This window comes from Crinia signifera, chromosome 2 (genome assembly GCF_055691185.1).
Source record: "Crinia signifera chromosome 2, ASM5569118v1, whole genome shotgun sequence".
In the NCBI taxonomy this organism is placed as follows: Eukaryota; Metazoa; Chordata; class Amphibia; order Anura; family Myobatrachidae; genus Crinia; species Crinia signifera.
Genome location: NC_139218.1, coordinates 316,573,571 through 316,599,352, shown reverse-complemented (window position 1 = coordinate 316,599,352; position 25,782 = coordinate 316,573,571). Strand labels below are relative to the sequence as shown.

General features: G+C 45.5%; 1 protein-coding gene across 7 annotated transcripts in view; it reads left to right on the top strand.

Moving 5' to 3' along the window:
* The first annotated feature begins 10,359 nt into the window (after positions 1-10,359).
* Positions 10,360-25,782, top strand: part of FMNL3 (formin like 3) — a 112,874-nt gene continuing 97,451 nt past the window's right edge. For all 7 annotated transcript variants that reach the window (XR_014469750.1, XR_014469751.1, XR_014469752.1 and 4 more), the window contains exon 1: positions 10,360-10,604. Coding sequence is in view for 4 of the 7 variants with exons in the window: in XM_083169039.1 (XP_083025165.1) it covers positions 10,497-10,604 (108 nt within the window). In the remaining 3 variants the exon portion in view is untranslated. The remainder of the gene's footprint in view (positions 10,605-25,782) is intronic.

The window sequence follows — 25,782 nt, the reverse complement described above, 5'->3', positions numbered from 1 at the left end:
GGATAAAGAATATAAATGAAGAAGACTGTCCTTGCTGGATTGGATCGTGGCTGCAATCAGAGGTGACCATGGATAATAACCGTCGGGAATAGTGAACAAGATAATACCCCTTTGGGGGCTAACCTTGCTTACTCCACATTGGCGGCAGTGGAGTCCGTGGTACATGAAATGAGCAGTAGACAATCAGCAGGATTGTAGTGGGAACTACAGAGCCAGACCGGAGCAATGGAGCATAGGGTTAGACATCATTGTACTGACTGCCGGTCTAACCCGGCCAGTCAGTACTTAACAGGTGGACTGTGCGGCGATTGGTCAGCCCATTACCAGGGGGAGGCGGAGACGCACAGGAGAGGCTGAGGGAACCAAAAAGATTGCGGCCGCCAGAAGGGGCGACAGGTTACAGCCGGCTGTGATTGTGTGCAGTTGTGCAAACGCTGGCATTTAGACCCTGGCCTAACCAGGCACAAACACACATGGCGACTCAGGACCCACATCGCTCATGCTCCACGTGGCACCAGGGCACACAGCACCAGCGTCACCATGCGGTGACAGCGTGGACACATGTACCCCACCAGGACCAGGGACACAAGCAGAGGTGAGTGCCATGGTGTTACATATGCGATTAGAGAGCCTAGGGCTGGGCACAGCACAGGGGATTTGGGTGAGAGCCATGGTGGATGTGACAGTGATTGGCCGGACGTTTATCTCTCCTTATCACCCTTACATTTATATCTTGTTAAGGCTTAGTACATCTGCCCCACTGTGAGTACGGTACGCACCAATCTGGATTAATCTCTAATCACCTCAGGGTAATCAGTTTTATTTCTTACGTGGTTATCTGTGGAGATTTCTACACAACTTCTCGGTCTTTTGACTGCTAAAGAAACCGTTATATGTTTAATTAAATCCATTACCCAAGTGAGTGTGGTACGCATTTGAAAAAAGTGAATTACAACTTCTCCTTCGTTTCCTATTTCAATAAAGGGTGGCCCCATAAAAGAAGTATTAAAGAAACCTTTACACACACATTCACTTTCACCAAATTGTGAGTTTGGTACGAGCTCCTGGGTTCCCCTCTATTCATATACAATATTATATTTTTATATGTTTTTTTACTCACACAACATTTTCACTTATTCACTTATTTTTATATCTTGAATACCATCAGAAAATATTCCGATTCATCCTTTGTCAACATCTGGGATTCGGAGACAAACAAGTTCAGCGCCAACATTTCCGCTTTTGTTCCGGAGGACCGGCCCTTGAGCCTGGTTCTAGTTTAAAAAAATCAAGAGGACCCTGTTACTTTTGATTTTTTTTAAACCAGGACCAGTTCTTTGAGTTGGGGCTGGGGACCCCACGCCTTTATTCCCCCATTTTTTAAAACTAAAATGCACATTACCATGTCTCAAAAATCACACATGACCTCAAATTTTCACATTTTCATGACCTAAAATTCTCACATTTTCATGACTAAAAATTGCACCATTACCACAAATTCGTATCTCATTAAATAGTCTAATTCTTCCCCAAAAAAATGTGATATTGAAAAATGCAATAAGGTGTGATTTCGGAACCTTACTAAAAATCCCATTAAATCTCACCCATCATCTCCCGGGTTAAAGGACCGGTTGACTGAGGTAACGTCATAGCTTTGTTTCTGACGTTGTTGGGCCCTTTCCATGTTTTTGTTCAGGAGTGGCGCAACCTGCCTTAGGCAGCTGTATAACTGAGCCCCAAACTGAACGATGTTAGGGTCTTGGCACAGTTGTACTTCCCACCCTTCTTTTAAGAGATCAAGAATTCCTCTGGGCTGTCTCCGATAGAGGAGCTCAAAGGGACTAAAGGCCCCCATACACTAGGGCGACTTGTCCTTAGGACAAGTCGCCCCCGACTTCCCCCTGAGCTTCCCCGGCTGCTCCCCGGGGGGAGCTTGATTAGATTGGCACTTGATGTGCCATTTTTTACATGTGATAAATCGTCTCGATTTATCACATGTAAAAAACCCGGGGAGCAGGGGGGGGGGGGGCCTACAGAGCAGGGCTGCTGGTGGGAGCGGGGGGGCTGGGGACGCTGCGGGGGACACAGGCGGCATAGAGCCGGGAGCTGTCAGTGATAGGAAAAAAAAGCCTATACAATGAATGGGCAGCCTGTGATTGGCTGAGCGCTCTCTCAGCCAATTGCTGACTGGCTGAGAGAGCGCTCAACCAATCACAGGCCGCCCATTCATTGTATGGGCTTTTTTTTTTATTCCGTACTGACAGCTCCCGCCGGCTCCCCCTGCCCGGCTCTATGCCGCCTGTGTCCCCCGCAGCCCCCCCAGCCCCCCCTGCTCCCTCTACCGCCGCGCCGCCCCACTAGGTCCCAAGTCGGGTGGTCGGACGTGCAGCAGGTCCGACCACCCGACGCATATCCGATGCGCACGGGACCGCGCATCGGATCTGAGGGGACATCAAAACTAGCCGATTTTGGTCCGATTTCAGCCAGATCCGACTGATCTGGCTGAAATCTGACCAAAATCGGCTAGATGGACAAAACCATGTGCACTGCAGGGGGGCAGATGTAACATGTGCAGATAGAAATAGATTTGGTGATTTTTTTGGTGATTCTTTGCAGGGTAAATACTGGTTGCTTTATTTTAACACTGCAATATAGATCTCACTTTGAAGTAAAACCCCACCCAAATCTAATTAGATCTGCACAAGTTACATCTGCCCCCCTGCAGTGCACATGGTTTTGTCCATCTAAGAAGGATTTTGTCTGAAAGAGTGAACTCGAATAAGGCCCTAAACCCAGTAGAAGATTGGGGATACCTCTTTGACTGCAAACATCAAGTAAGTTAGGAGCAGATCCCAATCTCGTTTTTCTTGTGACACTGCCCTCTTTATCATTTGCTTAAGGGTTTTATCAAATCTTTCTACCAGGCCATCTGTTTGCGGGTGGTACACTGAGGTGGTAAGCCTGTCTACTTTTAGCAACCGGCATAAATCCTTCATGAGTCTAAAAACAAAGGGGTACCCGGGTTCTGGCTCTTTTGGTATTCCTAAGCGGGTATACATGGTGAGTAGCTCTCTGGCAATGGTGCCAGATTTCATATTGCGCAGGGGTATAGCTTCTGGGTATCTGGTGGCATAATCAACTACCACCAAAATATATATATTGGTGCACTTGAGCAGATTTATACACTGGCCCTATCATACCCATACTAATCTGCTCAAAAGGCACGGAAATGATAGGAAGGGGTACAAGTGGAGCACTAAACTTGGGGGGCTGTCCTCTAGCACACTGGGCATTTCTGACAATACATCTTAACGGAAGCATGCCGGGTCAAAAGAACCTTAACAGGATGCATTGTCGTGTTTTCTCCTCCCCAGATGGCAACCCCACAAATGCGTACTGTATGTGCAGCTTCTAATACCAACTGCTCCAGTTTACGGGGAACTAAGAGCTGATCTACCCTTTCCCTTGTAAAGTAGCAACACAATATAGCAAACCCTTTTCAAAACAAAATATGGTACACCCTCTGATGGTAAAGCATCAATTACCCTGCCATTAACCATTTTAACAATCTCAATGGCATTTACCAAGTTACCTGCCATCGCGTTGATCTCTCCCAAAGTCCTGCAGTGATATTTTCTCACCAACTGACTCAGAGTCAGTCTCTTGGGGTGGTTTAGGACTGGCAGCATCTCTCCTGGATGCTTAACTTTGTCTAGGCTAGTCTCTAGTCTCTGGCCCCTAAGTTGCTAGAGTGGCTGGCAGTTTGTTGGTGTCATGCCAGGTAACCAGCTCCTGCAGCAATGGAAAGTCACAGCCCAGAATCAGCAGATAAGGTCAGAGGTAAGTAGACAAGTGAGCACTCCTCCACATCGCCATGGATGCACAGCACCCTGACAGGAGGCTGGACCTTGTCAGCTCCTGGAGGAACCACGTTGGCAGCGACAATGGTGAGCTCACTGTCGGTATCCACCAGGGCCCAAACCTCTCGGCCTTACAACTGTACCAGCACCCGGAACATTTAGGACTGTGCTTGGGATACACCCACAGCCGCAATGCTGACCAATGGCCAAGCCATTTTCCACTGCAATCCATCAGCTCTCTTTGTTTCGGGCAGTCCCGCCGCACTCAAAGCACACCAAGAAAGGTGGAGCCATTGGTTTAACCACTGGGACCCGAGTTCTGGGCTTCGGTATTGGCATGTATCCTGAACTTGCTTTATTCAGCAATTCCTCAAATGTCTGGGGGTCAGCCTGAAGGGCCCACTGCTGCACAGAGTGGTCTAATACCCGAACAGCATGGTTCAGTGCAAATATCTGGGCTAGTCTGGCCAGATGAATTCTTGGAGGCTCAAAGCCCTCCATCTGCCAGTCATGGAACTTGTGGGCCTTGCTGGGCTCCGTCACTCCGAGCCTCAGCTACAGTCATATCCACATACGCTCGCTGTGCCTCCCCTGTTAAACAGGGAGCCAGCCTGTAAGACCATTCCTCCGCAGGCCATCCCAACCACTTGGCCGTGCGCTCAAATGTGCAAAGGCCTCTATACTGTATCATCAGCTGGGGTGAGCTTCAGTAGCCTTTCCCTCTCTGGCTTACTTTTTTTAGTGCCTTTAACTCCTCATGCAACATCTGAATCAGGGCGTGTTCTTTAGCCGCCAGATCCTGTTGCCCTTATCAATGTTGATATATAACAGATGGATAACAAGTGAAATGCGCAGTTTACATACTGTGTCGGTAAACCACTAACCCTTTATTCTTAGCTACATGCGAACAAAGCGTAGGACAGCGTAGCAAACCTTGTCCGTGTATAGCACACGCTATACCGATACCTATGAAGCGGTATCCTTTCGCTCCTACTTAGTACCCAATTTGAGTACACCATTTAAGGATAATGTCCTTATTAAACCTTTGTCGCTAAATGCGAATAAAAGCCAAGACTCAAGTATAAATGATGAAATAAGGAGATAGAGTCTCCAAATAATGTATTTAGTCCCTAGCGGACAGCAGGGGGTTACAGAAAGAGAGAGAAACAATATAACACAGTGTACAGTTTGTTATACAAAACAACAGATAGATTTTAGGATGTGCTTCAACTCTTATAGTGTCCATAAGTTGAAAGAAGTAAACAAGATGGCAGTCTTTGTAAAATAAGATAATCAGGAGTGCAGTCCTTTTTATAAATAATGATACAGACACTTGAGTTAAATGATGAAGAATATCTGAAGATTGGATACTTGGAAGATTGCATGCTTGGATGATTGAAGATTTGAAGATTGGATGATTGAAGATTGGAAGATTGGATGATTGAAGATTGGATGATTGAGGATTGGATGGTTGCAGATTACATCACAGGATATGAGGATGAGCCGAGGAATTCCCAGAAGGAAAGGCAACTAAAATGTGTGGCTCACCGGAGACAGCAACCATGGGATCAGAGGCCAGCAGGGACAACCAGCTGGAGAGCACAGTGCATAGGCACTAGGATGGCCAGGAACTTCCCCTTGCTTGCAGGCTAAGGAAACAAGTTGTACTGACACAGATGGACCTAGGCAGCTCCCCTTTATACCAAGGGAAGGACTGCCATAGGCCAACTGGTCAGAATGGTAGGAGAAGCCCTGACCTGGCCAATACTGTTTATGCCCTCAACCAAGATGGCGGCACCACACTCGGTACCAGCCTCCTGACAGCCAGACTGCCGCGCCTCCGTTTGAATCCCTGCATGCCGCTCACAGCTGCACAACACCATCACTGCACATCCGACCAGGACCCCAGCGGACACACGCCAGCCGTCGGCGGGCACGGAAGGGTGAGTACTGTACCCGACGTGCTAAGCCGCGGCGGCACATGACAGGTGACCATCAACTGGTGGGGGGGGTGGAATGTGCAACAGAACAGCCCGAGCCCTCCTCTCTCTGCCAGAGTGGCAGGGTCTGGGATAATTGTATCCATAGCATCCCCCTGGTGGCTGCCCATGGCATGTGGGTTCAATAATCGAGGTAGTGATATGTGTGTGTTTGAGGGGGGGGGGGGGCAGCGATGTCAGTGTACCAGGCCCCAAGATTTCTGTTGCCGGCAGCCCTGTCTGCAACAACAGTCTACTTCCTGGAGCTAGGGCAGGGGGAAAGCCGCTCAGTGTGTAGTGGCTTTCCCTGCAGCAATGAATGCGATCATCGCTGTCCATACACGCTGGGCATAGTTGGTCAGTGTGTATGGACCATGGGTCCATACGTCTTTGGACAAGAGGTCAGAGGCTGAGAGGCTTGTGCTGAGCTCTGCTTGGTGGAGCTCATCATATACTTCTCAGGCCCATGAAGGACAGCAGCAGCAGCTGCCTTGCCATGGGAGGGTTTTTAATCAGAGGCAGCGCTGAGCCTGTCAGGGTTATTACAGAGTAAGGTACAGAGGGACAAACACAGGATTTTCATGTGGTATTTTATATATATGTTTATATTAATCCTCCCTCCCCCCTGCAGTTGACCATTGACCAAGTTTATACTGCTTTTACTCTGTGTTTTGACAGTGCAATATTCTCCCATGCAGTTTGCGGCCAGTAGTGAAGAGTAGGAGGGGGTCCCCCTTTCCAAAGTGCCCCGGGCCCCCCGAAGGCTTAATCTGGCTCTGAGCTGGGAACTACTGTCAGCTCCACAAAGGTCCATGGCACTAGATGCTGCAGCTTTGCATGCACAGCAGCTCCCCCTCAGTCATCATTCATAATCACTGCAGTGCTGCTTGGTGGCACGATTTAAGGGGTGACACCAAAGCATCGGAGCAGCTCTGCCATTTTGTTTTTACCCTCTCAGTTGGTGTTACCTGGTGCGGCTTGCCTTGTCCCCCCCCCACCCCCCCCCCCCACTATATAAGCCAATGTGCACAGAAGCCCTGATGCAAAACAATGCAAAAGGAGTTGCTAGGTACTTGGAACATTCCAACCACCAATGATTGCTTAAACAGCATCTAGATGTGATAGGTTCACAGTTTGTTATGGGTATACCAACAAACAGCCCAGTGAGTGTGTAACAGGCCGAGTCTGTTCAGTGCCGGGGTTTGCACGTGCGTAAAATCCAACAAACGGGCAATCCTGAATTGGCCCCAATAAGTGTTCTGCTCAATTCGGCAGCCTGGCTTATTTTTCTCACCAAATGCAATACAGCCACCTCTCCTCACTAATACAAGCCCTTCAATGGCTTACCTTTCAGAATCCAATTCAAGCTCTCACTTACAAAGTCCTCACCCACTCCTCTCCCCCAGTGACATCTCTGACCTCATCTTCCTTTATACACGCTTACCCATCCTCTTCACTCTGCTAATGCATGCAGCCTCTTCTGCCTACTAAATACTTCCTCCCACTTCTACCTCCAAGACTTTTCACATGCTGCTCCATTTCTCTGGAATTCTCTACCTCTCTCCCTCAGACTCTCCACTTCCTTCTCTGCAAAACTTTAAACATGCTCACAATACCCACTTCTTCAGCAAGCCCAGCAAAATGTAATTTTTCCTAAAGCCCGTACACTTGGTTTAATTTCTACTATTTTTCTATGGTTATAAGGTCAAAATTAAAATCAAATGGTTTTCAGACGCATTCAATCCCGATTCGATCCCAATGCATGGCCCTGCAGCATCGAAATTGAATAGAAAAATAGACTGTGCATTTGTACTATACAGTCTAAATTGAATGTGTATACTGCGCCGTGCAATTCGATCTCTATTCGATTTCGGTTGAATTGGGATTGAATAGAAAATTAATTGCATTGTGTGTATGGGGTTTAACCCTCTGTTCCACACTGTCTACCCCATCTGTGTCACCCCTGTCTATATTCTCCCACCCTTTAGAATGGTAGCTCTCACAAGCAGGGCCCTCTTCCCTCATATGCTTTTCCTACTTTTACTTAAACTAGGGGTGGGGAACCTTAGGCCCGGGGGCCGTATGCAGCCCCTGTAGCCGGTCTGGGTGGCCCACCCAACCACCTGGCGGCTTTGCCGGGAGTCAAGTACAGGGGAATTCTCATGAGAGGTCGGTAGTTCTTGCGAGATTCCTCTTAATCAACAGCAGCCGGAGACTGTCAGTCCTATTCAGCAGCAGCCGCCGGAGGGTGGGACGGCTGCAGCAGGACAATTTGTACAAGAAATTTTGGTACTTGTTTCCTAGCACGGCCACAACGATCATAATCGCGGTCATCAGGGGTAAAATCGGGGCCATCGCGGGCATCGCATGCGCAAAAAAATCGGGTGCGATGGGCCAGACGCGATGCCCGCGATTTCCCCATAGAGAACAATGTTAAATGCCTCAATTTACCCGCGATGACCCCGATTTCCCATAGGAAACAATGTGAAATGGATCTATTTACCCAAATTATCATAGGGAACAATGGTAAATGACCCAAAAACACCCCTGAACATTAAAATGTCCCCCCAAAAGTACTATACGCCACCCCGCGATCAACGTGAACCCGAAGCGTGGCGAGCGCAGCGAGCCCGCGAGGGGCGGCGGTACGCGTCGTCCGACCTTTTCATACCCCCACTATCCACGTCGGCGTGGAGTTGAGAATAGAAAGTGTGGCGAGCGCAGCGAGCCACCGAGCCCGAAGCGTGGCGAGGGGACGCGGACACCTGTGAAGCCCGCGAAGGGACGCGTTTACCTGTGAAGGTATCCACGTCCCCTCGCGGGGCTCGCTGCGCTCGCCACGCTTCGGGCTCGGTGGCTCGCTGCGCTCGCCACACTATTCTATTCTCAACTCCACGCCGACGTGGATAGTGGGGGTATGAAAAGGTCGGAGGACGCGTACCGCCGCCCCTCGCGGGCTCGCTGCGCTCGCCACGCTTCGGGTTCACGTTGATCGCGGGGTGGCGTAAACTACTTTTGGGGGGACATTTCACTGCTCAGGGTTTTTTTGGGGGGTTTCTGGCCCATTTACCATTCTTCCCTATGCTGATTTGGGTAAATTGATTTTCCTATGGGAAATCGGGGTCATCGCGGGTAAATTGAGGCATTTAACATTGTTCCCTATGGGGAAATCGCGCCCATCGCGGGTGGACCATTTAAGCATTTTTAGGTGCACACGACGCGACCGACCCGATTTTTCACTGTTTTCAATGCATTTCAATGGAAAAATCGGGGGCATCGCGTCGGTCGCGTCGCAGGCCACTAAAATTACCCCCGATGGCCGCAATTTGTGGCCGTGCTAGGAAACAAGTACCGAAATTTTTACATATGGCCCCCGAAGGATTTTTTCCCCATACAAACGGCCCTTGGCACAAAAAAGGTTCCCCACCCCTGAGTCTGCGATGGTACCAAATCCTGCTGTTTTCTGCAACCCTGATACTTATTCCAGTGTCCTCTATGTCTATGTCCCCTATACTTGTCCTCTATTGTATTCAGCTATAAGTCACTGTTTTGCTTATTAGTTTATATACTATATACTTTGTAAATGATTGCTGCTTTAAAAATATGGAAAAAAAACCTCCCCATATTACATTTGGCCCAAATTCTGCTTCTTTAATACAAATTAAGGTACCTCCTCATCTTTGCGACCACCACTACGTCAGTTACGTTAGCCGATACTCTGAAAGCAATTGCTAAGTTCTGGCCACCTGTATCCATCAACTAAAGGTACTTTCACACCACCCTCCTGTGTCCAAGCGTGGGTAGCGAAGCGTGGCGAGCGAATGATGATGCTTATGTCAGTACTGTAGCCTAAGCCAGTGGTTCCCAAACTGTGTGCCGCGGCTCCCTGGGGTGCCTCGGGACACATGCAGGGGTGCCGCGGGTTGGTGGTCCAGGACCAACTCAAATTATTAATGGTTAATTATTTATGAACAAAACCAGTGCTGGTGGCTGCCAATCATAGAATGTGTACAAACAGAAGCAAATCCTACCCTTTACCACATAACTGCCGCTAAGAATCACATATAAACCCAATCTACTTAATTTTTTTGGGACCTAGGGGTGCCGTAAAAATTTTTTTGATTCTCTAGGGTGCCGTGAATCAAAAAAGATTGGGAACCCCTGGCCTAAGCAGTGGCCGCAAAGATGAGGAAGTACCGAAATTACAATACAAATAAAACAATTAACAAAATTTGAGTGAAAACAGATTTTAATGAACAAGAAAAAAGAATATATATATTAATAGGAGTCTGCGCTATACTGTAAAAACTGTCGCATCCTTCCTAATATTGTATACAGCAGTAGACGGCCGGTACCTTGAAGTCGTGCGAAGCTATAGCAGGGCAGCAGAGGGCGCTGTGTGACTGGAATTCCATAGTCATTCTGTCGACCAATAAGAAGAGTCTGTATCGCCCAGTACACCAATAGACGCGATTGTGAGGGGCGTGGCTTGGAGTGTGCGGCTGGGGTGAATGGAGCTAGCGTAGTGCGGACTGCGAGGCGTAACTCACTAGTACAAAGGATGGGAGCCGGGGCTTCTCTGCTGGAGTAGCGGGGGCGCGCACGGGAGGAGGGGGGACACCCGGCTTTAGGGTTGCGGTGCACTGGGGCCCCGAGGATGGGGAACGTGGAGAGCGCGGGGGGAACCCCGGGGACCCCTCTATTGCCGCTGAAAGTTCCGATGCCGGAGCCGGGGGAACTGGAGGAGAGATTTGCGTTGGTCTTGGTGAGTGTAAAAGTTACTTTGGTTTCGCCCTGTTGCTGAGGTATATACTGCAGTGAGCTCTACATCGTCCGCTGGAGCGCATTTTTTTACACAGTGTGGGATTAGTGTGAGTATGCACTCGGATGGAGTGCTGCTTGTGGTCTGGGTCACTTAATGCTGGGGTATTGTGTGAATTATGGGCAGAGTGTTGTATACTATGAGATGTGGGGCTAGGGAGGAGTGGCTTAGGGAATCAGGGGTTTGTGCAGACTGTACAGACTTTTTTCTACGCAAGAACAAAGTTTGGTTTTGTATTGTCTGCACCGAAATGTCCCACCCTCATGTGGACTGTGCCCAACAACTGGAACTTTTGTCTTTAGAGGATTGTGATGTGGGTGCTGGTATGTTCCTAGGGTGAAATTTGAAGGTGGCACATACCGACTTTGAGGATGGTATGTGCCCAAGACTGATGGTTGAGGGTGGGATGTGCCCAAGACTGGTTGAGAGTGGCATATAGCTGAGGGTAGCATGTGCCCAAAACGGATGGTTTAGGGTGGCATGTGCCCAAGGGTGAAGACTGAGCATGGCATGTGCCCAAGACTGATGGTTTAGGGTGGCATGTGCCCAAGGGTGAAAACTGAGCATGGGATGTGCCCAAGACTGATGGTTGAGGATGGGATGTGCCCAAGACTGGTTGAGTGGCATATAGCTGAGGGTGGCATGTGCCCATAACTGCTGGTTGAGGGTGGCATTGCCCGTGTCTAAAGACTGAGCATGGCATGTGCCCAAGACTGATGGTTGAGGGTGGCATTGCCCGAGGGTAAAGGCTGAAGGTGTGCATTTGAGGGTGGGGTTGCAATGTACATGGAGGTGATCCTGATCTTTATGTGAAGGGTCCTGTATGACCTGTTCAGCCTAATTGCAATACCAATGTTAATGTAGCCAATTGATTATGGGCAGTTTTGCTCATGTGCCCAAAGCCACACTGTGCACATGCCAAGGAATCTTTGCGATCACATTTGCACAGAACTTTAAAGCATAGTGATTGATAGGAAGGGACCATTTGTGGCAGGTAAAGGAGTAGTGGCAAAAAAGCAGGCATGTATGAGACCTACATGGCACCAGCATTGCTACTGCCGTGACCAGTCTGCATTGCCATAGGTCCACCTTTTACAGTCAATGGTCCTCATTCTCTTGCACATAGGCTACAAATGTGCACACGCAATTAAGTTTGCAATCGCTCTGGGGGGCGGGGGTGTATCTTCATTTCTATTGACAGCTTCCCTTGCTAACATTAGTAATTCCGTAGCCTAAAAAAATTGGCCATAAAAAGCCAACGTTAAGGGGTCTACACACGAGGAGATGTTGCTGAGCGATCTGGGCAGTGTAGATCGCTGAGCACACATCGATGTGTCAGGGCCAGTGTTATCTGGTGAGAACACTGACCCTGGCTGGCGATATTACTAGATGTATTCAGCATGCTGGAACTAATGGTGTGTACACACTTGTACAATGTGCATGAAATGTTGACTATATAGTCAAAATCTCATCAGGATCGCACAGGTTTTAACCCTTGCAATCACGATGCGCTCCCGCATCCCAGCCAGAAATTCTTGGCTGCATAGACTATATAGTTTAAATTGTATGCAGATAGTCTAAATTGTATAAATTGTAATATAGTCTAAACTGTACAAGTGTGTACACACCTTTAATCACCAGGCAATAGCAGCGTGCAGGGCCGCGCATCACTATTGCTATGACCCCTACACACGGAGCGTTGTAGGTTCTCTTTCTATGAGATCTAATGAGATAGCTTAGAAAATGCCCTGAAATCGCCTCATGTGTAGGTCCCATTAGAATGATGTTCTCAAATTTTTACTTTATACCTCCTGAACTGTAAAACCTAAATGCCCCCATCCACTAGTCAGATTTGGCTTGTTTTTGGCAGATTCAGATCTGACAGAGCAATCTGACAAAAAAGGCCAAATCTGAGCTTCCTCAGATCAGATGTGCGGCTGAGTCGAAGGTGCGTACACACGTACAGATTTTCTGTCTGATCTATCTGGTGGGAACAAAAACCTGGAAATGTATGGGAGCATATGACAATTAAAAATTTCCACCCAAATACAGGAAAACAGAAAGAAATATATGCTTTGATAAATTTGTGATATCAGAACGATTAAACAATTTGTCTGACTGATGTTTTGATTGTCAGTTGCTCCCATACATTTCCAGGTTTTTTTTCCCACCAGATGGATCAGACAGAAAATCTGTACGTGTGTCTGACAAAAAAATCCTTGGTGCTGCAACAAAGATCCCTCTGATCTGAGCTGTCAGGGGTTTGTCATAGGTCTGACCAGATGTACATGAAGTGAATACAGTTGAAAAAGTAGCCCAGAGTCAGATCAGATATCTGGGAGAGTTCAAGAGAAATCTGAAGAGATTTGTAGCTTCAGATAGGTCTGCGTAGTGGATGGGGGGCTTAACATGGGCATATACACAAAGATTTATCTGTCCAATCAGTCTGGTGGGAACAAAAATCCTGAAGTTTCTGTTAGGACTGATCAGACTGCTGGCTCTTGTACTCCTGTGCATGGTTTTGCTGGCATTATATTTCCTTGACTAACTAGAATCTGTCTGGATTATATTTCTCTCAGGCTCTCCGTAGGGTCTGTCTGGAGCTTGCATTATAGCTATGTCTCTGGTTTGGGCAGCTATTCTTCCCCCCTCACTCTGAATTTGGCCTGTGGTGACTCTTGATTCTCATTATGTACTGCCCATTTGTTTAGGTCTGCAGACTTGACAGTGCATCCTAGTAAACAATCTCTCTCTCTCTCTCTCTCTCTCTCTCTCTCTCTCTCTCTCTCTCTCTCTCTCTCTCTCTCTCTCTCTCTCTCTCTCTCTCTCTCCTTTTTTTTTTTTTTTTCTCAGTTCAACTCTGAAGTCTCTTTTGGGATTTGAGGAATTTGTACATAACTGTGCAGAGGGGGCGTGTTATAAAGCAGCGCCAATGGAGAGAGCTATTTCTTGTAGAGCAGAACGTGCATCTCAGCTTATCTATGCATAATGAGATGTCATTTCTTTTACCTGTGTATGAGGAGTCTGGGATTATTAATCTGTCACAATTGCTTACTGAATGATGGAAGCTAGGTAGTCAGCGTTTAGGTGTTTTTTTTCCCCCCCTTAACTTAAATTGTATTCGTTGTCCTTTCTAAAATATCAGTCTTCTAGATGAAATCTAGATCACACTCTCTAACAACTGCAGGGGACTGTTTAGTTGATTTAATGTATATCTCTGTTGATATAGAGCGATCTCCGATTACCCTGAGACTTTAAAAGATTTATCACGTTATTCTTTACAGACATGTAGGTTCTTAATTGTTCAGGTAAATAAAAAAATAATAATAATATCTATAAGCAAAAATGTAGTCCGATACTACCTTTCTTTAGACTATGGGTGACAGGACATTCTATGGGGTCAATTCAATACGGGGCACAGTGATTAGCGCCGAGAGGAAGCTCCCACAGCCATTCGAATCAGTGTGCCGCTAACTCAGACTACTGGGTTTCTGGCAAAAATAGGCTGGCGCATACATCGTCGTGGGGCACTTAAGTCAGAAAAGTACTATTAACTATAGGCGGCTTTGCATAGTGCAGTGCTCACCGCTCATTGCCGGGCCATTCACACTCGGCGGCTTTGAGCTGAAAGCTTACGGTTTTGAGCGGCTTTCAGCTCAAAGTTGCCCAGGTATATATGTGCATAATAGGTGCTCTGATTAAGACACGTGTGTGTGAGAGAATATGATCTGACTGAACTTTGCTTATGTGAGCATTCCCCTTTTGCCTCTGTTACACATCTTCTGTCACAAAGCTCAATGTATCCGTAATGGGGTATGGATCATTGGGTCGACATGCAGGAAGGTCGACACAATCATTAGGTCATGGAAAGGTCAACAGTCAAAAGGTCAACCTGGGGGTTTTCACATTTTTTGTCACAAATTTCTGTCACAAATTTCTACAGTCGATACGGAAACCTAGCACCGCGGTTCCTCACATGGCGCGATGTGCTCGCCATGCTTCAGGCTCGATACCTCACTACGTTCAGCACACGGTTTTATTCTCCCACCACACCCTAGTGGATGGTAGGGCATGAAATACCACCTGTCGGCACATGTTGGCTCAAAAAAAAGGGAAAAACCCCATCTAGACCTTTTGACTGTCGACCTTAATGCGTGTCAGCCTAATGGTGTCGACCATCATGCTGTAGACCTTGTGACTGTATCCCCGTAATGCGTGCCAACAACTGCAATTGCAAAGTTTCCTGCATTCACTTTTTAGGCTTGTGCAGTTTGCACATACACAAAATATGCCATGTCAGCTGGCACAGGTGAAATCGGGCCAAATCGCAAATGTATGACATCCAATCAGATCTGATACCTGATCCCATGCGCATCGGAGTCTGAGGTCGGATGGGCTTTACATAAGATAAATCTTATGTGCAGCCATTAGCGGCACAATCGATGCATTTGCGGCAGCGGAGTGCGGCAAGGATAATTCAAATTCCTATTCAAAAGACTGGACGGCCGCTGATTGGCTGACAGAGTTCTCTCAGCCAATCAGTGGCCGCCAAGTAATTTGAATAGGAATTTTAAATCCCCCCCGGCACATATAGGTAAAGGTAATTCAATACCTCAAAGTATATTGAACAATGGATAATAAATTGCACAAATCCATCTTAAATAGATTGCTTAAAACAAAGGAAATGATTTCCTCCAACCCTGTCTAACCTGTTGCCATTTACCAAGTACCACAAGCTCCTGAATAGAGAGTATCAGCTATGATGTATAACAAAAGGCACATGTCACACTGCGTCCTATATGTAAAAAATAAGCGAGCATTCTCCGTCCTGAATAGCTAATCTGAGAATGGGAGGCGTGTTCTTGAAGCCCAGCACAAACAAAGGTGGGTGTCAGAATTTACAGTTACCAGCTGATGGTCATGTTCAGGTGTATTCACAAGTGAGTTCTCAGTATAATGGTCTGTCCAGATCCAGATATCATTTTTTTTCTTGCGGTATAGCCAAAATCGGGAATTCTTCCCCTGCTATTCTCATATATTGTTGAGAAAATGGGATGTATTTATAGGGGGAAATCCAATTAGCTAATATGGGCATAGTTGTCGCACCTATTGCCTGAAAAAAATGATGATCTCTGGAATGCGTGTTCCCATTTTTTGGCCTATTACAAAATCACAATAACAGGTGCCCTGCAATGTGTTAACCAGTGAACAGTGCAGGTGACAATGGGGAAATCAGCCTGTACCCCAAAAATGTACTGTATATTAGAGGACGTAAAAAATTATTTTGGGGACTTAAGATGTGTTAAATGGCAGCAATACGCAATTTTAAAAAACACTGGGGAAAAAAGCTCTCAGCCAATAAGTGGCCGTCCATTCATTTAATTGGGTTTTTCTTTTTATTTCTTTTTTATTCTCCTGCCTCCCCCAGGGAGTATTACATGCAATATATTGTATGCAATTAATCGCATGTAAAATTTGCACATATAATGATATATGAGCCTCCCTATTTGTTTACATTCTAATCCTGTTGGCATGTTGACAAGATGAATGTCAACAAAATATACCATACCACACCCCTCTGCCCAGAATAGACTACATTTCATCTCATAATTGTTTCTGGGAAAATGATAATGCTTCTCTAGCTTATTTGGAGTTTCCTTTAAAACCACAAGGAGGAAGTCCTATGCATGGGATTTCTCTGTAACCTAATAATTACCAAGGGGCAAATTTACTAAGATGGGACTTCTATTTCACGAGGAATGTGGGCAACCAATCAGAATCTGCTTATTTATTTAGAATCTTCTAGAAGATAATACAGGTTGAGTATCCTGTATCCGTATATCCAAACACCGAAATATTCCAAAAAACGTTTTTTTTTTTGTTTTTTTTTTGTTCTTCTCCAGAATGCTTGTTGTCCTGAGGGATACTCAACCTGTAGATCGTATCTGATTGGTTGCCCATAGGAACATCCCATGTGAAATAGAACTCCCATCTTTAGTAAATTTCCCCCAAAAGCTCACTAGGGAATTTCTTATTAAAACCTGTCAAATCTCTGAATATGATCAAATTTATCCCCCCCCCCCCCCCATACATACAAAACACACACACACCCCCACACCCAAATATATGTAATATGCCAGATGTCCCTTGTAAAGAAATGTGTCCTTTGCAGTGGGATCACACAGGTCACAGCCCAAAGTATCATCTGTAGACAGCTGATGAAACATACAGAGCAGCAACCATGGAATGCTAAGACAAGCGGAGGTCAGGGCAGACAGCAGGAGACTGATAGATTAGCCAGGGCCAAGGTAGTTTACAGGCTAGTATAGTCAGTCAGGGACAGGGTTTGGTCAACTCCAAGAAATCAATATATCATTATAAAGGACTGATAACTACAGGTAAGGATTGTCCGATAACCTGCTCTACATAGAGCTGTGGTGATGTATGGGGTGCACACATTAGGCGTGGCATGCACGCATGCCGTAGTTGTGATTTGGTTATCACACAAATGTGGTGACCCAGTGTCGCTCAGGGTCCAATTGTATAATAATAAGGCCAAATATGATAGCGCACGTTTTATAGCGCCTAGTAGGTTAGGTAAAATCACCCCGTGTGCACACTGCAGGCAATAGCCTTACATGGGGTCGCTATCACCCAGCAGAGTAGACTGTGCAGACAAGGCAATTTTTACTAATCCGCTCATCTGTGAGTATTAAGCTTAATGCTAAATCGCGTATAGTCAAAATCGCCAGCAGTCTGCCGATGTGTACACCCCTTAGGTGCAGCATTGGGAAAGGGGTGGGGTGTTTCATTTGCGGGCACCAGGAGGGGCATTACTGGAAAGCAGCAGCAGAGGAGCATGGAGGGAAGGATGGGAGCACTGAGCATAGACTTAAATGTATGTGTCTGTGGAGAGGGGAATAGGGGGAAAATCCATAAGTAAGAACCCACTGCCTCTCTCTTCCATTCCCTATTGCCCACTGCCTCCCACATTGCATTAGCGGTCATTTCACTTGTTTTATGCTTCTGCAATGCTACTGTGCATGTGCAGTCTGCTGACCACACGTGTGGCAGCCATTCTGTGGTAACTTGCTGGGGGTCTAGAGAATAAAGTTCTTATTTGTCATCGGGATAACTACAGGGATAATGGCACAATAGTGAGTGTTTACTGCTGGAGATCAGTATTAAGCTATATACTGTATATGCATTTATTTTTCCTCTGAGCACAGATCTATATTCAGACATTGGGTAAATGTACCATATGGTCTAAATTGCCAAAGCCTGATCATTCCTACTTTTTTGTACGTATTTATGTAGAGGTGTAGATGGATATATAGACTATAGCTGGCTACAGTTGCTCGGGACAGAGGATAATTTCAGCTCACAGTTGCTAAAAATGATTGTACTTCACTGTATAATTATATAGGGCATGTCCAGCAAAACGGAATTGTCATGGTCATGAAAATAGAACTTGAAGAATATCCATTTAAAAAAAAACCCTCTTTTATCTTGTGCTGTGTGTTGAATGGATTAATTGGAGGTTATGTACTTTTGTATCTTAAGGCTACTCTGTTCTTTCAGTTATTCTAATCTTCTGGATTCAATTCAGTGGGTGTGGTATGTCGCTCCGACAGTCGGGATCCCGACAGTCATTAGCCCGACGTCGGAATCCCGACTGCCCATACTCAGACAGCATGGCGAGCTAAAAAAAGACCCTTGCGGGCTCGCTGTGCTCGCCACGCTGCAGGAGCGAGCAACCTATTCTATTCTAACTCTATGGGGGACCTGGACTAAGTCACTTGGGGGTCTCGGAAAATGGGTGGGCTACCCGACGGCCACCCACTATTTTCCCAAGGGGCAACCCACCCATTTTCCGAGACCCCCAAGTGACTTAAAGGGGCAACACAGCTCTATACTACATGTGACAAATTGACACTGGTCGACACCGGTGTTGACTCTCTCTAGCAGTTAACATAAGTTGTAATTGGTGCAACAATATAACTATTGAATGTGCTATACTAACTTTATAAAGAACAGGTGGGCATTGTTCCACTGTACTACACTATCCTGCGTTGTACAACACACATCTCTATGTACCTTTATGCTGGGAAATTAAACCAATAGACATAAATAAATATATATAGCACTAGAATTGTCGGCAATCAATTCCTGTATACAGTTATATCGAAACAGTCTTTAATTGTGCGACTCTAGTGAGCCACCCTTTTTTAAAACACACCATTTATGTTGTTCTGTCTGTGTTTTTTTATATTTCGCTATCTTAAATGATATCAATAAAAGTTAATTTTTATTCGTATGAGTCAATTAGGTGCACCATGTCGTGACATACTTTTTCTTCTCCTTTTGTTCCATCTGAAGGCCTACACTACAGCAATTTCGTCCGATTTTACCTGTTCACAACAGATCAGGCTGAGAAATCGGCCCAAATCGAATGCCTTCGGTGTCTGCGCCTCAGGCCCCCCACCCGTTGATGGGGAACAGGGGTCGCAAGCGATACATAACATGTGAAAGGATTGCAAACAATGTATCACATGCGATCCGGCCACCTGGGAAGGTCCCGGGCAGCTTGGCTGGCCATACACTGTTGCGATACATCACAGTAGTGTATGGCCACCTTGAGGCTCCTGTTCAGGTCCATGCACACTGAGCGATTTTTCCCCGAGGGTTGATGGCTTTCCATAGTACGACTATGGAAAGCCGTCCACCCCACCGCTCATCTGCTGGTAATACCAGCAGATGTGCGGCGGCCGGCAGCGATGATGTACACACTGAGCGGCTTTCAGGTGAAAGTATGTATTTATGTTTGTATGTAAAGCAAGGAACTTGGAAAAACCATGTTGCACTGCAGGTGGGGCAGATGTAATGTGTAGAGAAAATTACCTGGGTTTGCAGGTGGTGTAAGACCTGGCATTTCAATCTGGGTAGCGAGCAGGATAGAACACAGGTTCAACCTGGCTCACTGTGCAGTGTAAATGGGTAACCCGGGTTGATGCATCCCGGTACCAATTCACTACAATGGAAAAAGCCGCAATGGAAGATTCTCTCAACTCCCAGCTCCGGCTCAGGACCCGCCTCCAGTGACATCATCCACCTGGCATTATGCTAGGTGAGGATGCTGGATATTAGGGGGCATACACACAGGGAAAGTTTATTTTCTAAACTATTTGCCTAGATTGCTTAGAAGTTAAGCATGGATTGCTCCTTATGTACAGCCCACATGATGGCGATGCACAGTCCCGCGAGTTGCCATCACTGGCTCAGATCTTGAGCACATGCAGTCATAATCTAGATTGCCTGCATGTACATCAAGAACATGGAGTTAGCACATATTGCTATGTGTGTATGGGCAATCTAGCAAGCTCTGCGCTCATCGCTAAGCATAACTCGCCTCTTGTGCATGGGGCTTTAGATTTGGGTGCACACTGAAATCTAAATTGCAGTGTAAAAGTTACTTGCTGCTTTGCTTCACTTACAAAAATGAATCAGGCCCATATTCCCACTTCGGGTGCTAATTTGTAGCTTAAGAAGTTTGCGTTTTCAAAATGGCAGAACAACCCTAGAGGGGGAGTGCTGATATACTCTGTAATTGTTTCGCTTCACCTTTTATCTCCATTCAGCATGTTTCAGAGGGGGTTTCCTGAACAGAGTCAGCCTCGTGCCCCTCCGCCTTCCTCACTTCCCTCACTAACATTTTTTCCAACACGCAGCCTTGGTTTAGGAAGTAGAACCAAACTAATTCCTGTCACATGAATTTCTTTCTGTCATCCCCACTCTTGCTTGTGACGTTTGCATAGGGAAATGAGTATTTCTGACATATGATCATTTGTTTTCTGAATAAAAACTGCCCATGTCCATTAAGCTCTGCTAGTGAATGTAACCCTTTAAGTACCTTATCTGTCAGCTTCAGATTTTGCATGATTGAATCACAAATATTCTTCATTGATTTCTAGACTCTTGCTTGCTGTATCTCCACATTATAATTGCTCTGCCTACAGTCTATTAGTAGTAGAAAAATAGGCTGTGGCAGCGATATGTCTTGTGTAGCATTGTGTAACAGAAGTATTTGGAGAGTTCTTAAAATCTGTCATTTTCCTATGGCTACCAGCTCAATATGGAAACAAAAGGGTTAAATTATGTACTTCAAGGATGTTAAAAGAATATTAGATCTGCTAGAACTGACTAAAAAACTGTTGCAGGGCATTCTGGGATGTGTGGTTCAACAACAGCTGGAGGACCAACATTTCCCCAAGCCTTAACTAAAACATGCATAACATCACATAATTTATATATTCATTATATAGTTATGGGAACTCTGTGGTGAAAGCCATTAATACATATAATCAGAAATTTATACAATTAATAATGTCAGACACATCCAATTTGAGCCCAATCTCGGCCCTTTCCATCGGAATCGTAAGAAATCCGGCTCAGATCAAACAAGTGTGTGGGGGTCCTTAAAGCTGGGTATACAAAGAAAGCTTTATCTGTCTTGTGGGAACAATAATATGGCAGTGTATGGGAGCAAATGACAGGGAGTAAATCATTTCTCCCAAAACACTGAAAAATTGATAAAATTGATTGTTCAGATAAATTGGTTAAATCTAATGGATTTAACTAATTTATCTGAATTATCATTGTGCATATTGTGAGGAAGTGGTTGATTCTTATTTGCAACCACACATTGCCAGATTTCTGTTCCCACCAGACAGATTGGACAGATAAATCTGTAGGTGTGTAACCAGCTTGAGACACATGGCACAAATTGAAGGGATTCATAAATAAGACTCCCATGTATACAAGAAGTTCGTGTTTTTTTTTTTTTTTTCCTAAATGCATCATAAGAATAACTTGGATGAACATGTTTTGGCTGTGATTCACACTCTCCCACAGCCAGATGGGAGAACTCTTATGTTGCTAATTCTCTGTATAAAATAATAATGCTGACATTCTCTAACAGCTTTTTAAATGAAAGAAAAAATAATAAATCAAAGAAACTCCTTCACCTCCAGGAATTCCTGAGGGAGTTGGGTCCAGGAGCAGAGGCAGTATCCCTTACTATAACATAGATCTTACATTTTACTTTGGCCCAGTGCCTCCATTTTTGACGTATTTGCTTATCTTCATATTCTCATGTCTCACCTGTGCGTGTATGCTTATATAATCACGGCCGTCTTCAGCATCTGAAGAATTCCCCTCCTGTTTCTTCTCATTAAACCTCTGTTTTTCAGCTTGGATTATATAGTACATTATTGCCATTTATCTTCTATTTATTTATTTATTAGCCGTTCTTCTATATTGCAGCAAAATCGATTGCGCTTTACAAATGGAAAGTGATGAAACAAACTGGGTAGGTACAAACTATCAAACTGGTAGGAAGGGCCTGTTGGCAAGCTCACAATGTATATACACTAACAAGTGTAAAAAATCGGTATAGATGTGATTTTCTGAGATCTGCGTCTGCATTTGGGAACCACTGGTCTATTGTGTATCCAGCTTTCAGGCAAAAAAACTTTGCATTGCAAGTCTTGTTTAAAGACTATTTACAGTGACAGAAAAGCTACTGTAATTTTTTCCATTGCAGTGCTAGAGTCCACATCTGTCTGTCTGTTTAGTAATTCGTAGCGATGTGTATGGATATGCAAGGCTGCTTGGACTATGCCATTTAGTTTTAATTGTTCCCATTGTGCTGCAGAAAATGGACTTCCGAGATATTTTGCAGTTGCTGACCTTTATAAGCTGTTGTTTGCTAGAATTGGTCCAGCCACAGCCAACCACAACTAATGTACAAAGTGAGCATGCAGTAGTTTCTGATCCAGAGCCGTGTGATATTGTTGCCTAAGTGGAAAAGCAGTCAGTCTGCCCTACTTGTGTAATACATTGTGAGCATGTAGGAGACATGCGTGTTGTGATGTCCAGGAAAAGAAGCACATATTTGTGGCTTTCTGTATTCATGGAAGAAATTCATGATGACTTACAATGAGCAGTCTTTTTCCAACTCTTTCTCCAATTTCTACAACTTCTTTTTGTATCTGTTATTAATCGCAGTCATAAATCATTCTATTCTAGGACATTTGAAAAGAAATGTATTGCCTTATTAGTAGCTTTATTTAAGAAATATGACTTTGGGGGGTATTAAAGCTCGGAGGGAGAGAGAAAATTGCGGGAGATAAAGAACTAGCCAGTCAGCTTACACGTTACAGCCTGTGTTTAAAAACTGACTGTTAGGAGCTGGTTGGTTGGTACCATCCACAGATGGTCTCTCTCTCTCCCTCTCTCCCCCCCTCTCTCTCTCCCTCTCCCCTCTCTCTCTCTCTCTGGGCTGTTTCACACAGTACGGTTCCTGCCGCACGGTGAAATCCCGTACGGTCAGGGAGCCGCGCCGCACTCAGAATTTTATAATGGCAGGGATGGCCACAGCCCGGCAGCCGTCCCTTCCAGTGGGGGGATCCGGCTGCAGCCGTGCGGCCGGGCCGTGGCCGTCCCGTGTGAATGGACACAATAGTGTCCATTCACAACTGCTGAGTGCGGCACGGCTCCCTGGCCGTACGGGATTTCACCGTGCGGCAGGAACCGTACTGTGTGAAACAGCCCTCTCTCTCTCTCTCTCTCTCTCTCTCTCTCTCTCTCTCTCTCTCTCTCTCTCTCTCTCTCTCTCTCTCTCTCTCTCTCTCTCTCTCTCTCTCTCTCTCTCTCTCTCTCTCTCTCTCTCCCCCTCCCTCCCTCTCCCTCCATAAAATAAAAAATCCACAGCCATTTACGTGGACACGCCTCCTTTTCCCTGATCGGCAGGAGGGACAATCAATACCACCTGGCGATTTGCTGTTGAGCAAAACGAGAACGGGCCAGGGTAACGGCTGTTGGTTGTATACCACCCTTAGGGGCCCCCTATGCAGACCTTTATGGTTTTGGCACTCCTGCCCCTCCTATGCCTGAAATGGCAGTGCAGGTGCACCAAGCGGTCACTGTAGTGTACGCTGAACAGTAAGGATATGTTTTCCTCATTTGCCAGTAACCAAGGTCGCCATGGGGAGATGCAAATGATAGTCACCAGCACTAGTAAACTGCCTGTCACTGGCTGATTGGGGATGGACTGCTGCTATGTGCTTTCTTTGCTCAGGTATATAGGCTATTATGTTTTTTTTAACTCTTTGATTGCCAATGTTGCTGTTAGAGAAATATCCACTAAAAATAACCGGGCCAGCGTCAAGGAATATGAATCCCTTTATTTATTGCTGGCAAATGATCTGAAGTCAATTAATTGAAGTTTAGTTTAATATTGCAGCCCAAAAAAACAGTCGCTATAAGCGAGGCTGGCATTTGTAGTGGATATTCTGCACATCTCTCACAGCAACGTTGGCACTCAAAGGGTTAAAATATATTTGTTTTCCCAGTACAAGAAGTGGATAGTTGTACTACTGTGTTTGGGACTGATTCAGCAATGGACACTTTTAGGTCCACTCTTGTGTATTGTGGTGGAGTCCCAGCTGTTCTAGTATGCTAAGGCTGGTAAGATCACTTGTGTGATAGCCTGTGTCTGTGCACACAGCAATACCACCGGTGACTCTTTATAGGCCCACTATCTACTCACCATCGCTTTAATGGTCGACACTTGCACCAAACTTATGACTCTGACCTTCTAAGCCTGTGCGACTGGGAATGCAGCTGCTGTCACTGACATGCCCGCAATGCCCATGAGATGGTCACTTTTTAATTACATTATAGTCCTCTGCCAGTAACCGCCCAGGAACGCTGTTCACTTTCCGCAACATTTGTGATAACGTGCGTCCTGATCACTTGAGCATCTTCATGCGTACACTTTCACACATGTGCTTTTTGCTAACTCTACCAGAATGTCTGGGAGGCTCCCGAACCTTGGGTTGCTCTCCTGGTTGGCTGGAGCGCCTCACATCCCGAGCTGTCCAGGTAGCGATGACACATTTCTCACTGAATCACATTATTGTGATGCTGACTGCCACTTAACTGTGTCGATACTTATGACATCATATAACTGGTGTGGGACCCCGATGACCCTGTACCGCCCACTTCTGCCATGCCATACCCCTGGCATTACTGTTCTGGCTTTCCCTTCCTGAAGGGAACAAAGTATGGTGTTCAGATACTTATTTTAATTATTCCTGCTGTTCCTTTTTCCTCTAGCTTGCTTTGAGAATTAAAAATGATTCCGAAAAAAAGAGGTATTGGCACTGTATAACTGAGTACCACCACAAAAAAGGTCTGGCAAATAATATTCTCTATACCTGCTTTATTTACCTGCAGTATATGTGTGTTTTCCCCAATGGGAACACGGGACTAATATCTGTATGTCCCCACTAAAATTGATACTTTGGGTATAAATAACACTGATGGGGCATACAAACAGGACAATTTAATTCCCATTTCTAAGCGATCTAGATTGCTTAGAAATTAAGCATGGATCACTCCGTGTGTATGCCCCATAGCGATGGCAATGCGCAATCACCATCGCGCCACAGCTGCTTCCTGTGCCTAGATCGTGTCACCGCTTCTTTAGAAAATGGTACTAGACCCGAGGGACAGGTCTAGTTGTAGAGGCTTAAATGTATTCTTCATCCTGGAAAGGAAGTTGTGGATTGAGGAGGAAATTCCAGAGCCTCAAAAAGAGGACATGATCCCAGATCCTAAGCGCCATATGTCGCAACATGAGTCAGTATGAAAGTGAATATTTTAGAATGTAGGCCAATATAAAAATGATTTTAATATATTGTAAGATCTGTTGTCCTTTCCTGTAATTGGTGAGTTATATTATCTGGCACAACATCCATTCAGTGTTTTGTAAGCATTCAGTGAAGGGATCTGCAGTGGACCACGGTATAGTCATTATCCTTTAATTGTTATGTATTCAAAAACAAGTAAAGTGCGCAGTTAGAGTAAATAAAAATGTAAGTAGTGATCCCTCTTTAGAACATTGGGAAAGGAATTCCAGCAGAACATTCTATATTGCCTTGTAAATTCTTATTCTGTAACACATTTATAGCACAACTGATGGGCGATATATCTTAAGATATATTTGTGCCTCGTGCATCGTGCTGTTTATATCTGCTGACTGCCCGTACACCTACTG